Source organism: Caenorhabditis briggsae (assembly GCF_000004555.2).
Source record: "Caenorhabditis briggsae complete genome, chrIII, whole genome shotgun sequence".
Classification (NCBI taxonomy): domain Eukaryota; kingdom Metazoa; phylum Nematoda; class Chromadorea; order Rhabditida; family Rhabditidae; genus Caenorhabditis; species Caenorhabditis briggsae.
Window position 1 is genome coordinate 11,842,741 of NC_013490.2, and position 14,025 is coordinate 11,856,765.

Consider the following 14,025-nt stretch of genomic DNA (forward strand, 5'->3'; position numbering starts at 1 on the left):
GATTCAGAAGACGTCAAAAATGAGGATAAATAGAGAGCGAAAGATGATGTTTAATTATTCTGTGTGAGCAGGCGTCTAAAGTGTTTTCTCTCGCTCCACGACAACGTCATCTGATACACGAAGAGAGACATTTTCCATAGGCGAAATAACACCCAAAAAATGGCATGTTGTTTATAATTTAACGGAATTTTCGAATTTTTGAAAAATCACAAACTACAAAGATCATGAGCAAAAATTGCTGTAAATTTTTAAAATTAAAATTTTGAGATTTTCGGGAATTTTGGAGAATTAAAAAAAAAAAATTTTTTTTTGAAATTTTCGATTTTTTGAATTGTTTCGAAATTTCATAACTATTTCATACAAAGATCCGGGCCAGGACCGGAATTTTACAAGTATGAATTAAACTGGAAATGATAGAAGAACTCAAGAGCTACAAAATGGTCCAATTTGGAAAACTGTATTTTGTCTGGGAACAAAGTTACAGGTCAAAAACGACTCCATTTTTTGTTCATAGATAAGATACAGTATTCCAAATTAAACCATTTTGTAGCCCATGAGTTCTTCCATCATTTGCCATTTTAGTTGGTTGCAGAAAATATGGATCTTGAGAGAGGTTGTGGGTCGGTTCGTTTTCCGGGACATTTAGCAGCCGGACGTTTTAGAACGGTTGCGAAATATTCAAGCCACATGAATCGAAAATCGTCGTCATCTGATTTTGAATCGATTTCAAGCCGACGAAGAAAATTCATTCTTTCAGACTGTAGGGCTTCAAAATGTCCCAAAAATGTCCCTCAGCTGTCTTCAAACTTAGAAATTCTAGTTGAATCCAGTGGGACAATGACTAGATCTTTGATTCTAGATCATCTTTGAAATTTTCGAGTTCCAGCTATTTGAAGATAATGGCCTAGAATTCCAATTTGCAAAAGTTAGGCCGTCGTCAAGTACCCAAGGAACTCTGCTTCCTTCCAATACTATAGTTATAACTAGTACACCTTTATATACTGTAGTTAACAATACGGTAGTTTTAGGTCCTCCTGATATCCTTGATACGTTTATCTTTGTTAGAAGGACACTTGTCCTATGGCCTCTATGGACACTAGACTATGGGAACTATAGAAACTTCTAGAACATTTTCTGATCTTTCAATTCCAAGAATTTCCGAAGATATGTATTGTGCTAGACAAGAGACACCTCATCAGACAGGATGACTGATAAGTTCCGTGTAATCAGTAGTTGTGTTTTGCACTTGATGTTGTCAATGACAACTTGTCATATGATGAGACAACTTCAGAATCAACAAGAATTTCCAATAAAAAACTACAAATCCCAATTTTTGAATTCCCGTCAAAACTCAAAACCAGTCAAGTTTTTTAATCATGAGCTTCTCAAGCTTCTGTGACCAGAAAACATGATCCAGCTTTTTGATTACTGCATTTTTCGGATGGGTAGGATTCGGTGGCAACCGACCTGTCCATAGGATCCAGAGGATCTAGAATCAAAGAACTAGGATCTACATGATCAAAGAGACGCAGCCCTGTTTCCGACGGTCTTTCTGGAACCAAGATCTTCAAAGATCCAGGTCCGCACGTGCTTTGACCGCTACTCGGATCAAAAAACCATTTTATGTTTTTTTTCGGCAATCCTCCCAAAACACTCATATTCGAGAGAGTTCTCCTTTCCTCTTAAACCCCCCGTTCCTAGAGGAGGCTTAAATTGATTTATGTTTTTTTTCTTTTCTTCTTTTTTCCTTCCAACTCCCTCGACGAATTTCGCAGACCTTATTATCAACACCACCTAATTACACTCTTCATCGAAACTCCCAAATTAAAAGTGCTCCTTTTCTCTTTTGCTCTAACTTTCGTTTCCGTCTCTTCTATCTTTCTTCTCTTAAGTGTTAATTGGCTTTTAGCTCATTTCCAACTTCTTTGCTCCTGCGTCGAAGAGCTACACATCAAAAAGCACACTAGATGAGCTCTTCGATGTTCACTCATGGCAATACCTCTACACCAGAGCTAGTTTCCGTGAAGAATGTCGAGTATGCGTTTGATTTTCGGTGAGTTTTTGAAGGATTTGAGATCTAGGATCGATGGGATCTGGGATCTGGGTTCCAGATTCAATAATCGAGGATCTAGGATCCGCTGGAACAGGGTTAAGACACAAAATTCAAGCCAATAAGATCTGAAATTTTCAGCCAAATCCTTCTTCCAATCTACCTCCTCTACACAATACCGTCCTTCATCGCATATCACAAATGCCGCAAGTTTCTGTCCAATTCGAGCAGCTACTTTAATGTCATTTTTACAAATGACTTTTGTATTGTAAGTAGTGGAGCTATAGGATCTTAGGTCCTGGGTCCTGGAATCTGTGACCTAGGATCTAGGATCTAGATTCTCGGATCTCGGATACAGAAGATCTAGTATCCTTATTGGAATTAGGATCTCAAAAGATCTGGGTCCACAGGGTCCAGGGGTCTTGGGATCTAGGATTCCAAAGATCTAGTATCCCACTAGGATCTGGATCTTAAAGGTCCTGGGATCTAGGATCTAGAATCCCAAAGAATCAAGAAGCTATAGGATCCAGGATCTGTGATCTGGGACCTGCGACCGCGGAACTTGCATCTAGAGAATTCATATGACCTAGGGTCCACAGGACCTTGGCCCTTGAACCTTTAATCTTCGACTGTTGGATCTCGAATCTACAGTATCCAAAATTCCAGAACGTGGCTCTCTTCATCATCGACCTGCTCTTCACCCGTCTCCCAATCTCCGGACTCCTCGTCGACCTCCCCAGTCTAGTTCCAGAAGGTCCCATTCTAACAGCCATCTTCTTCCTATCCTACTACCTGATCTACGCCAACTTCTACAGTATCACTCTGATCTGTATCAATCGAATGTCATCGGTGGTGTTCCCATATTCCAGCAACGCTGTACGTTTTTCTTTTTCCACCCCTCCCGCAAGCGATTCTCCATAGAGCACATTTGCAGTTCTGGCAACAATTCCACGTCCCTGCCATTGGTTTGATCTACATCCTACCGTTGCTCACCACGTGGCAAATGTGGACCTATCAACCGTACTTCTTGCCCTTGTACGAGTACCGGTCAAGCTATCAGCTGGTCTATAGGCCCACGATTTTGTTGGGGTTTTTGGTGAGATTTTAGCCTTATAATTTTTAGGGATGTTCGGTAGAGCGCAATTGCTCAAAAACCATTTCAGCCCCGAAACTCCACGAGCCTCTGCTTTACCACTATTCTCCTCTCCGTTGTCTGTGTCATCGCCAATTTTGCCACAATTTTGAAGTACAAGAAAACCATTCAGTCGCTGGTAGCCCAGAATGAGGTAGGCGTGGCCTAGAAAAACCTCGGCCATGATCCCGCCCCCCCCCCCCCCCAAAAAAAACTATTCCATATTTCAGTTCCATCGAAAACGCACTCGTCGCGTTGAACTCGCCATGTTCTCCATTGCCCTCACCGTGTGTCTATCCCTAGTCCTGCAGGCCGTGCTACAGGTGGCCTAGAAACCTCCCCCACTCCCCCGCCCCCAGAAACTGTTCCATGGTATATTTTAGGCCCTCATCATGATCTACACTGGCTCATCCACCCTAATCCGTGCCACGTGTCAAGATCTGCGCGCCTTCGCTTTGGATATCGCCATTTGCTGCCCGCCATGGATACTGTACTACACTACAGTACACTCTCATAAAACTACGATATCGACGAGCTCTGCTGTACACTCCGCCGCGGGAGGTCCAGCGAAAACGCTGGTGATCGCGTAGGCTCTTGGCGGGAAAATGAAATTTTTTGAATTTTTGAATTTTCGACTTACATTGTATTGACTGAAAAATCCAAAGTATCGAAGGACGCCAACGTAGACCAGAAGGGCGCCCATTCCGAGGAAAATTGAAGTTAGGGTGAAGAGGGAATTGTCGAAATCCTGAAAAAAGCAACGAATTTTGGATCCATAGAATCCTTTTTTACCTGAAACTCAATAGAAATCTTGGCAATGGTTCCCAGGATGATCAGCGCATCGTTGACCACAATCATCACATACCAGAGATTCAAAAAGTCGAGTTGATCGGTTACAGTAATCGGATTTCGGAGAACATTCTCGAAATAGTCGCTGGTTTTGTTCTGGAGCAACCAGGCTTTGATTAGGGCTCGACAACAGAGGATCAGGGAGAGAATGCAGAGAATGAGGACGAAGATGTCGGTGCCGCCGATGAGCAATGTGTCGAATGACCAGCCGACGCCTGGAATTCGACCTGATTTCGGTGAGGGGATTTGGTCAATTTGTAGATTTTTGAGTCGAATGTTAAAGCCATTTTCAGCTATTTTAGACGATTTTCAGCCAAAAATTAATTTGAAAATTGCAGAAAAATGAAATTTTCAGACGATTTTCAGCGAATTCTTTGAATCTTAACGCGATTTTAGACGATTTTCAGATTATTTTTAGTGCATTTTTGGGACTGAATGTCTAATTAAAAATGCGTTAAATCAGCTACTTTTCAGCATTTTCAGCAAGTTTTAAACTAGAAAATCACATTAAATGACAAATTTCATAGCTATTTCAGATGATTTTTGCCGAAATTTTCAGGAAAAATATGAATTTTCAGCTATTTTAGACGATTTTCAGATTATTTTTAGTGCATTTTTACTCAATTTTTAGAATTTTTGGGATCTGAATTTCAATTATAAAATACTCAATTTCTAGACGTTTTAGTCAGTTTTTTCAGCAATTTTCAGCCAAAAATTAAGAAAGATGATGATGAATTTTACACATTTTTGAGCTATTTTCAGATTTTTTAAAGTGAACTTTTATTCAATTTTCAGGGCCTGAATTTTATTACAAAATACTCAATAGTCCGCTTTTTCAGCCATATCCGAGGCGAAATTTGAAATTATTTTCAGCTATTTTTAGCTGAAAATCCACGAAAAAGTCAGCATTTTCAGTCATTTTTCAGCCAGAATTCTGGAAAAAGAAACAACGATTTTAAGTCATTTTCAGTCGATTTTCAACCCTTTTTAGACAATTTTCGGCTATTTTCAGCCATAACTGCTTACCTTTAATAATCCGTCCATTACACACATTCACATACGAGACTACTGTAGACAGCGTAACATGAACCTGTCCAGTATGCCTCGAATTATCGAATTTAATGGAAACCGCAATTTTATAGCACTCTGGCTTCTGATCGCCGGCAGTTGGCGAGTAATGGATCGTTCGGAGCCGGAACTTGAATTGGACCGTCGAGATTTTCAGCGCGTCTTCTGGAAGGAATGTGATGCCACGTGTCGCTAAAATATCTCGGACGGTGTCGTCGGATTGTCCGATTTGAAACACTTCCTGGGCTGTGAGATTGAGCCGTTTGGTGTCTGGAAAAGGTTTGGGATCATTTTTCTTGATTTTGGAGTTTCTTACAAAACCTTTAACCTCCCGAATATCAAAATCATAAGTGTTATTGTTCACAGTGACATTGGAAATTCGATCGATCAATACTTCAATAGGCGGGATGGATTCGAAGCTGATCTGAGCACCCAGAGCCCCCAAATTGTCAGCCGGATGCTTGACAACGTCGTAGGAGAAGGAGGCAAAAGAGTCGTTGCGGATGGCATAGTACTGCAAAAATTCGAATTTCAACTTCCCGCCAAAAAGCCTCTAACCGAATTAATCAAAAATCCAAGATGCTCCGAGAGCCCCTGATCGTCATAAACCGAGTAGCGCCCCTCGGCAGGTGGATACTGCAGAGCGTCGCGGTCATCGTTCCACTCTTTTAAAAATCGATGTCGCATTACTGTAGTCGTGTCTTCTAGAAAATCCACGTGGCTCATGCGCATTTCAGCGAACAGGATGAGTTGCATGGTGACAAAGACGATTTTGAGCACTTGGAGCAGTAACTTGTAGGGGAGCTGCCGGCGAACCTTCCATTTTTCCATGGGATTCATGAAGAAGAATTGGAGGTGACGGCGAAGACGTTCGCCGGTTTCTCGATCGTGCTCTGGCAGATCTTCCATTAATTCTTGAAAATTTATTGTGGGTCGGCGGGAGGTGTTTGAGGCGTTCGACGCGTTGTCATTGTAGTCCGAGCGGTCTGTGGTGCTTCGCCGCGACATCTGGAAGAAAATTTATAAAAATTCGGGAAGAAATTTGACTAAAAATTGATTTCTAACACCTTTTTGAGGTGAATAAACAAACAATTTGTGACTCGTGCAACCGCGTAAATCCACACTGTGCACTACACAACACAGGGTGTTTGCAGTATTTGCACCGAATCTTACGACACTTTCCTCACAAATTGCAATTTTATCTGTTTTCCTGATAAAAAATGCCCGTTTTTTGATAAAAACAATTCACAGAAAGAAAAAATCGAAAAATCTTACCCTCCCCAACGGAATTTGCTCTTTCAACTAGATTTTGAAGCGCGGCTTCTGAATATTCGACTAGTCATGATATGATTTTTTTTTAAGTTTGAAGACAAAAATAATATTATTTAAGAGCTCAATAAAGACAAACAAAAAGAGATTAGAAACGCAGAGAAGCTAGAAAAGTGTCAATTTTGTTTTTTAGGATGACAGCAATCAGACAGAATCAGACAGAAAGAAACTACAAAACAATGTATTTTATGAAAAAAATTTTATTGAAAAAAGTTTCAAAAGTACTCGATGACTTTGGAAATCGTGGAGGATTTAAATTCGCTAAAAATTTGCATAAATATGACGCATTCAGGTTTTATGAAATTGAGTGGGAAGAGATGGAAACTTTCGGAAATATATTTTTGTATTTCCAGATATTTTGAAATTCTGAAATTCCTGAATTATTAAATTTTTTTAAGATTTAGAAATTAAAAAAAAAACTCCGAAAATCAAAAATCCAGAAGTTCAGAAACTAGGAAATTTCGAAAATACTAAGAATTCCAGAAAGTTCCAAGAAATTCATAAGTTTAGATATTCAGAAATTCAGAAATTCAGAAAATCGGAAGTTCAGAAATTCAGAAATCCAGAAATTCAGAAATCCAGAATTTCAGAAATTCAGAAATTCATAAATTCAGAAATTCATAAATTCATAAATTCAGAAATTCAGAAATTCAGAAATTCAGAAATTCAGAAATTCAGAAATTCAGAAATTCAGAAACTCAGAAATTCAGAAATTCAGAAATTCAGAAATTCAGAAATTCGGAAGTTCAGAAATTCAGAAATCCAGAAATCCAGAAATTCAGAAATCCAGAATTTCAGAAATTCAGAAATTCAGAAATTCAGAAATTCAGAAATTCAGAAATTCAGAAATTCAGAAATTCAGAAATTCAGAAATTCAGAAATTCGGAAATTCAGAAATTCAGAAATTCAGAAATTCATAAATTCAGAAATTTAGAAATTCATAAATTCAGAAATTCAGAAATTCAGAGATTCAGAAATTCAGAGATTCAGAAATTCAGAGATTCAGAAATTCAGAAATTCAGAAATTCAGAGATTAAGAAATTCAGAAATTCAGAAATTCAGAAATTCAGAAATTCGGAAATTCAGAAATTCAGAAATGCAGAAATGCAGAAATTCAGAAATTCAGAAATGCAGAAATCCAGAAATTCAGAAATTCATAAATTCAGAAATTCAGAAATTCAGAAATTCAGAAATTCAGAAATTCAGAAATTCAGAAATTCAGAAATTCAGAAATTCAGAAATTCAGAAATTCAGAAATTCAGAAATTCAGAAATTCAGAAATTCAGAAATTCAGAAATTCAGAAATTCAGAAATTCAGAAATTCAGAAATTCAGAAATTCAGAAATTCAGAAATTCAGAAATTCAGAAATCCAGAAATTCAGAAATTCAGAAATTCAGAAATTCAGAAATTCATAAATTCAGAAATTTAGAAATTCATAAATTCAGAAATTCAGAAATTCAGAAATTCAGAAATTCAGAGATCCTAAAATTTAGAAAAATCTGAAATTTAGAAAAAGGGAATTCAAAAAATTCCGAGAGATTCAGAATTTTAGAAACCCACAAATTTAGAGGTTCGCAAATGCGCAAAATCAGAAATTCAAAAAAAAAACCAAAATTTCAAAAATTCCAAAAAAATCTGAAAATTTTTTCAGATATCCCATTCAGCTTGAGGTTGAAGACGTTAGTTTGTTTCCTGAAAAAAAACCTGAAAATCCAAATTTTCCGTTTTTTCGGATTTATTTCCTCATATACCGTAAACACTCTAATAGAACGTCACCCGATTAATCAAATTTGAGCCCATGTATCACATTTTCTGTGAGAGATATCAAAAAGTGGTAAACTAATAAAATTTTGCTGATATTATCATAAATATTTTATTAGTTGACAACTTTTTGATATCTTTCAAATGAAGTGAGATATATAGGTTCAAAGTGGAAGGTCCGGGTAGCGTTCTATTAGAGTGTTTACGGTAATTGAAATCTGAAAATTATATTTTTGATTGTTCGATTTCCCATCTTTTTATTTTTTTTTCGTTTTGGTTGACTAGTTTTGTATTTCGATTTACTCTGTATTTTCCCATCATTTCAATTCACCAAAAAGTGAAAGTCTCTTCTCTCCTCTCCCCTTTTTTTCATTTGTTTCATTTTTTGTCATTTTCCCACTGGACAGAATTTTTCAATTTGAAAAAAATGTCTGAAATTTCAGCATTTTGTCGATTTTTTGAAAGTTTTTATCGACGATTCTTTCTTTGCAATTGTTTTATTTGCCTGAATTTTTAAAAATTGATTCTGAAAGTGTTTGAAAAAATGGCCCCGCCAGTTCCAATTTTGAGTTTTTAAAGGTGGGGGGACAGGAGATTTTTCGTAGTTTTTTTGTAGCTAGAGTATGCATTCTACCGTGACGGTGTACAACGCTAAATGTCACTCTGCGTACAGCTGTCGTCCTCGCCTTTATGTATGCAATCGGGCGTCCGCTTTCTCTTTGCCCGCGTGGCTCAGTCGGTAGCAGCGCCGCACCCTCAATCATCGCCTTCACAAGTTCAACTCCTCGAGGGGCATCTTTGAACGGAATTTCGAGAAAATTATTTTTTTCATGTCCCCCCACCTTTAAATATTTTTTCCAAGCGAAAACCCAGATTTTTCTGTCGCCACGTGGCTTAAAAATGTATGTGACAACATATTCTTTCAGACTAGTCCCAGCTCAAAAATTCAAACTTCCCGCGCGACATGGAATTTATGAAATTGGCGATTGAGGAGGCGAAGAAAGGGATGGTAGCAGGGGATGGAGGTCCATTTGGAGCAGTTATTGTGAAAGATGGAAAAGTAATTGGATCGGGACATAATATGGTTTTGGTAACCAAGGATCCAACGGCTCATGCTGAGGTTACGGCTATTAGGAATACTTGTAAGAATGTTGGTGAGTTGATGGGAAGTTTGGGAACTTGAGATTTTGAGAATCCAGAAAATTTAGTGGTCTAATAAAAGTAGTTTATCATAATATCAGCAACATTTTATCAGTAAACCACTTTTTGATATCTCTCACAGAAAAACCTTTGATATCTCTCACAGAAAATTAGATACATGGGTTCGAATTCGACGATTCGGGTGGCGTTCTATTAGAGTGTTTATGGCATGTTCGAAACTCCAAAATTTGAAAACTCGAAAATTCAGAAATTCTGCAAGTCGGAATATCTGAAATTTGGAATATCTGAAATTCGGGGAATCGCGAAATTGAGAAACTCGGAAATCTGAAAATTTCAGAAATTCAGAAAGTCAGAATCTTAAATTTTGGGGTTTAAGACCTTGGATTTTTTTTTAAAGTTCCAAAATTAAAAAATCCAAAAGCATTGAAAATTCGAAAAACGGATTCATTTTCAAATTCAGAAATTCAGAAATTCAAAAAATCAGAAATTCTGAAATTCAGAAACTGTGAAATTCTGAAGTTCGGAAATTCTTTTCTTCCAGATTCCTTCGACCTCTCCGGCTGCCAACTCTACACCTCCTGTTATCCATGCCCAATGTGCATGGGCGCTGCTCTTTGGTCCCGCGTCGACGCCATCTACTACGGTGCCACGTCATCAGAAGCCGCAGAAATCGGATTCGGTGATCACGAGTTCCACGAGTTCCTCAAAGATCCAAAAACCGATGAGAAGAGAAAATTAGAGCAATTTAAGGTCGAAAACTACCTGGAACCATTCCAAATGTGGGCCAAGAAAGACGACAAGACTCCGTATTAATCCCCCTTTTTTCCGTTTTTTTCTCTCTTTTCATAATGCATAATAAATGTGTCCCAGAGTACCCACAGAAAAATACGAATAATTGATTTTTTCTTCTGTCTTTTTTGCTTTGATACGTCATTTTAGGCCCTAGGTTTAGGCCTTTTAGCTGAAATTTTCATAGGGGTATGATGTTTGATGGACAACCGGAACGGGAAGTTTGACATGCATATTTTTATACATATTTTCCTTTTTTGCTTGACTGGTTCATGACATATTTGTCCCAAAAAATGAAGCTGGAAAAAAAAAATTAGTCAGGTGCTCTTTTAGTTGTTCTTTGTTTTTGAGCATGCACCTTGAACTGACACATCTTCCAGAAAGCTATCTCAAAAACTAAAGGATATAGCTGAAAACTGTAAATTGATAAATGTTTTTCTTAAAATGTTAAACAATTTTTTAGTTGAAAACTTTTCAATAGCCTTGTTAGTTCAAGAGATATGCGCCTTTAAACGTCGTTCGAAGTCGCGACCAGTGTTTTGAGCAAGCAATTTTCCAAGCACTGTATCTCAAAAACTAAGGAAGCTAGCTAAAAATTGTAAACTAATGAAATATTTTTCTTAAAAATTTACACATTTTAATAGTAGACAACTTTTTGATATCTTTGTTGGTTCAAGAGATATACGTCTTCAAAGATTTCACATTCTTTCAATTGCGACCAAAGCCTGTTTTGAGCAAGAAATTTCCAAGCGCTGTATCTCGAAAACAACCAAATCTAGCAAGAAATCGTTAAATCGTTAACTGATAAAATGTTTGTCGTTCAAGAGTTATGCGCCTTTAAACTTTGCGGGTTCAACGATTGCATGTCTGTTGAAGTGCACGGCCTGTCACCCCTTCTTATCATGATGAGCTACCGAACTTCAAAGCACCGTATCTCAAAAGCCATGGCAGCTAGCAAAAATTTGTTGACTAATGAAATGATTGTTTTCACATTTTGTACATTTTACTAGTTGATAATTTTTTGATAGCTATGTTGGTTTAAAAGATATGCGCCTTTGAAGAGGCTGCGAAGAGAGCAGCTACTGGAATGCAGGGAAGGTAATCTTTGTTGAATACATCATATCTCAGAAATGACAAAAGCTAGCTAAAATTGTAAATTAGTAAAAATTTTGTTCAAAAATTTTGAACATTTTACTAATTAACAACTTTTTGATAGCTTTAGTGGTTCGGGAGATATGCGCTTTTAAATTGGCAGCTAGCCATCATTCATCTTCTGGGATGCAGGGAGGGTGCTCTTTGTTTGAAACGTTTTACCTCAAAAACCATAAAAGTTAGCATCAATTACCACATTATGCACCTTTTAATTTTACACATTTCTTTAGTTGAAAAACGTTTGGTAACTTTTTTGGTGCAAGAGATATGCGCCTTTAAACATCACGCGTTCAAATCCTGATTTGAGCATTCCGTTTTTTGAGCGCTGCATCTCAAGAACCATGATAGCTAGCTAAAAATTGTTAACTAGAAAAATGTTTGCCTTAGTATTCTACACAACTTTTTAGTTGACAACATTTTGATATCTCAAGCGGTTCTTGAGATATGCGTCCTTGAAGTTACCGCTCGCAAAGCGTTCGCTCTCCAAGAGAGGGAGACGCAGAGAAGTCGGCGTGTCTCGTTTCTCTCTCTTCTTGGTCACAATTGAAACGGGTGTATCTCCCGAGCCAGTAGAGCCAGAGAACTGATTCTTAGACGATTCGATAGCAAATTCTATTGGCTTTTGTTTGACACCATAATGTAAAGAACTTTTCAAAATTCAAAATTTTCGATTTTTGGAAAATTCGTTTTTCGAATAAAGGGAAACAAATAATCTTCCTATTTCATCTCTTTTTCCTTCCGTTTCTTTTTTTTTCTTCTTCCCATAAAAAAGGACGTCTTCTTGTTTTTCTTCTGCTCTCCGAAGAAGAGAGAAAACTGAGAAAACGTCCCCGAGTGGAAAATGGTGACGAGTCGAGTCGTGTGGCGTCAGGAGACAACTAGAAGACGTGGGGGGGGGGGGGGGAGAGGGAAAGAAGAAGAAAATGCTCTCTTTCTCTTCCTTTTTTCATCTCTCGAAGGCTTTAGAATCGTCGTCAACGGGGAGAGAGAGAGAGAGAGAGCATACACACTCTTCCAACAACTTCTTCTTCTCCTATTCCCCCTTCTTCTTCTTTTTCTTCTTTTTCTTCTTTTTTGCTTTATATAGATTTGTGTGTGTGCTTGCTCTCGCTCGGGGACCCGTTACTTCTCTCTGTGGAGTTTCCCCCTAGTTTTTCCCTCTTCGTACCTTTTTTATCGACTTCTTTCTTTTTTTTTGCCTTCCTTTTTCTAGGTTTCTGATTTTTCTGATTGCTTTTGGGAATAAAAAAATTACGAAATGCCTTTTTTGATTTTATTCAAAAACCGTTTTTTCAATTTCTAGCTCTTTTGAGTCTTGAGATATTCATCAAAAATTGCCAACATAAAAAATTGAGCCCGCAAAATTTGGGTCTCCAGGGGCACACTTACTTTAAAGCGGTATATCTAAAAAACCAAACGTTTTATCAATAAACGGTCAATTAACAAAATGTAGCTTTTCAAATTTAAAATATTTGGGTTTTTAGATTTTAAAATTTGAATTTTTATTTTTTGAGATATGGTGTTTTGAAGATTCTATATCCTGATCGCTTTTGAAAATGGCGTCGCAAATTTTAAAGGCGCATATCTCTTGAACCATATAAGTTGTCAAGTTTTTGTCAGCTAATAAAACATTTGAAATTTTAAAACAAACATTTTATTAGTTGACACATTTTTATAGCTGTTATGAGGACCGAGATATAGCGCGTCAAAGTTAAAAGCCCCTTCTTTCACTGGCGAGCCAAAGGGTAAATTAACTTTGAGCTCAATTATCTCAGCTTCTGTGAAAGATATCAAAAAGATGTCGATTGATAAAATGTTGCTATTAATATAATAACCATTTTATCAGTTGACCACTTTTTGATATCTTTGATAGGAACCGAGATAATTGAGCTCAAAATTCAGACAACATTTCCCCCAATTTTTGAATTTTTTTTTGGAATTTTAGAAATTGAAGAAGCCTTAAATGATGAAACGGGATACAAGTATATGTATGGTGTTTCAAAATATCTAAATTTTGCAAAAAAAAAAAAGAAAAATGCACTAAATCTTGTGTGCACTCTAATTATACACAAAGATTTTGGGGTGTAATCTTTGGTGTTTAAAATTTTTTGCAATTTTTTTTTCTTCTGAAAATTTACTATTTCTTCTTATTGGTTCCTAAAAAAACACAGAACACAAACAAAGAAAAAAAACAGCATTTCCGTTTTTTTTGAGTCTGAAACTCTCTGGGGAAAAAGAATCTAAGAATCTAAGAATCTAAGAATCTAAGAATCTAAGAATCTAAGAATCTAAGAATCTAAGAATCTAAGAATCTAAGAATCTAAGAATCTAAGAATCTAAGAATCTAAGAATCTAAGAATCTAAGAATCTAAGAATCTAAGAATCTAAGAATCTAAGAATCTAAGAATCTAAGAATCTAAGAATCTAAGAATCTAAGAATCTAAGAATCTAAGAATCTAAGAATCTAAGAATCTAAGAATCTAAGAATCTAAGAATCTAAGAATCTAAGAATCTAAGAATCTAAGAATTACGAAATCTTCTAACGTCATCTGTTTCTATAGTATCTCTACGTTTCTTTTCTCTCTCCGTTTGGCTTTCCGTACGTCTATAATTACATGACTTGTGTCCGTGTTTGTGTCCATTTACATGTGAGCATTTTCTTGCCAAATTTTCTTGGTTTTTCTCTTTTTTTTCCGAACATTTCCCTTTTTGTTTGAGCCAAATTTTCAAATT

At 36.9% G+C, this 14,025-nt stretch overlaps 2 protein-coding genes across 2 annotated transcripts in view; one reads left to right on the forward strand and one right to left on the reverse strand.

Annotated features, from left to right (window-relative positions):
- The window catches only part of Cbr-cup-5, a gene marked incomplete at both ends in the record, with an annotated part of 10,229 nt that extends 4,122 nt beyond the window's left edge, over positions 1-6,107 (reverse strand). Inside the window, 5 exons of the mRNA XM_045244484.1 lie at positions 3,823-3,930; positions 3,975-4,258; positions 5,058-5,369; positions 5,421-5,613; positions 5,658-6,107. Coding sequence (XP_045093939.1) covers positions 3,823-3,930; positions 3,975-4,258; positions 5,058-5,369; positions 5,421-5,613; positions 5,658-6,107 — 1,347 coding nt within the window. The remainder of the gene's footprint in view (positions 1-3,822; positions 3,931-3,974; positions 4,259-5,057; positions 5,370-5,420; positions 5,614-5,657) is intronic.
- Positions 6,108-9,154: 3,047 nt separating this feature from the next.
- CBG09150 lies at positions 9,155-10,164 on the forward strand (the record flags this gene model as incomplete). The annotated part of the gene is made up of 2 exons (XM_002642550.1): positions 9,155-9,344; positions 9,893-10,164. 2 exons carry the CDS (start codon positions 9,155-9,157, stop codon positions 10,162-10,164), a joined length of 462 nt encoding a protein of 153 aa, XP_002642596.1.
- Between the last annotated feature and the right edge of the window lie 3,861 nt (positions 10,165-14,025).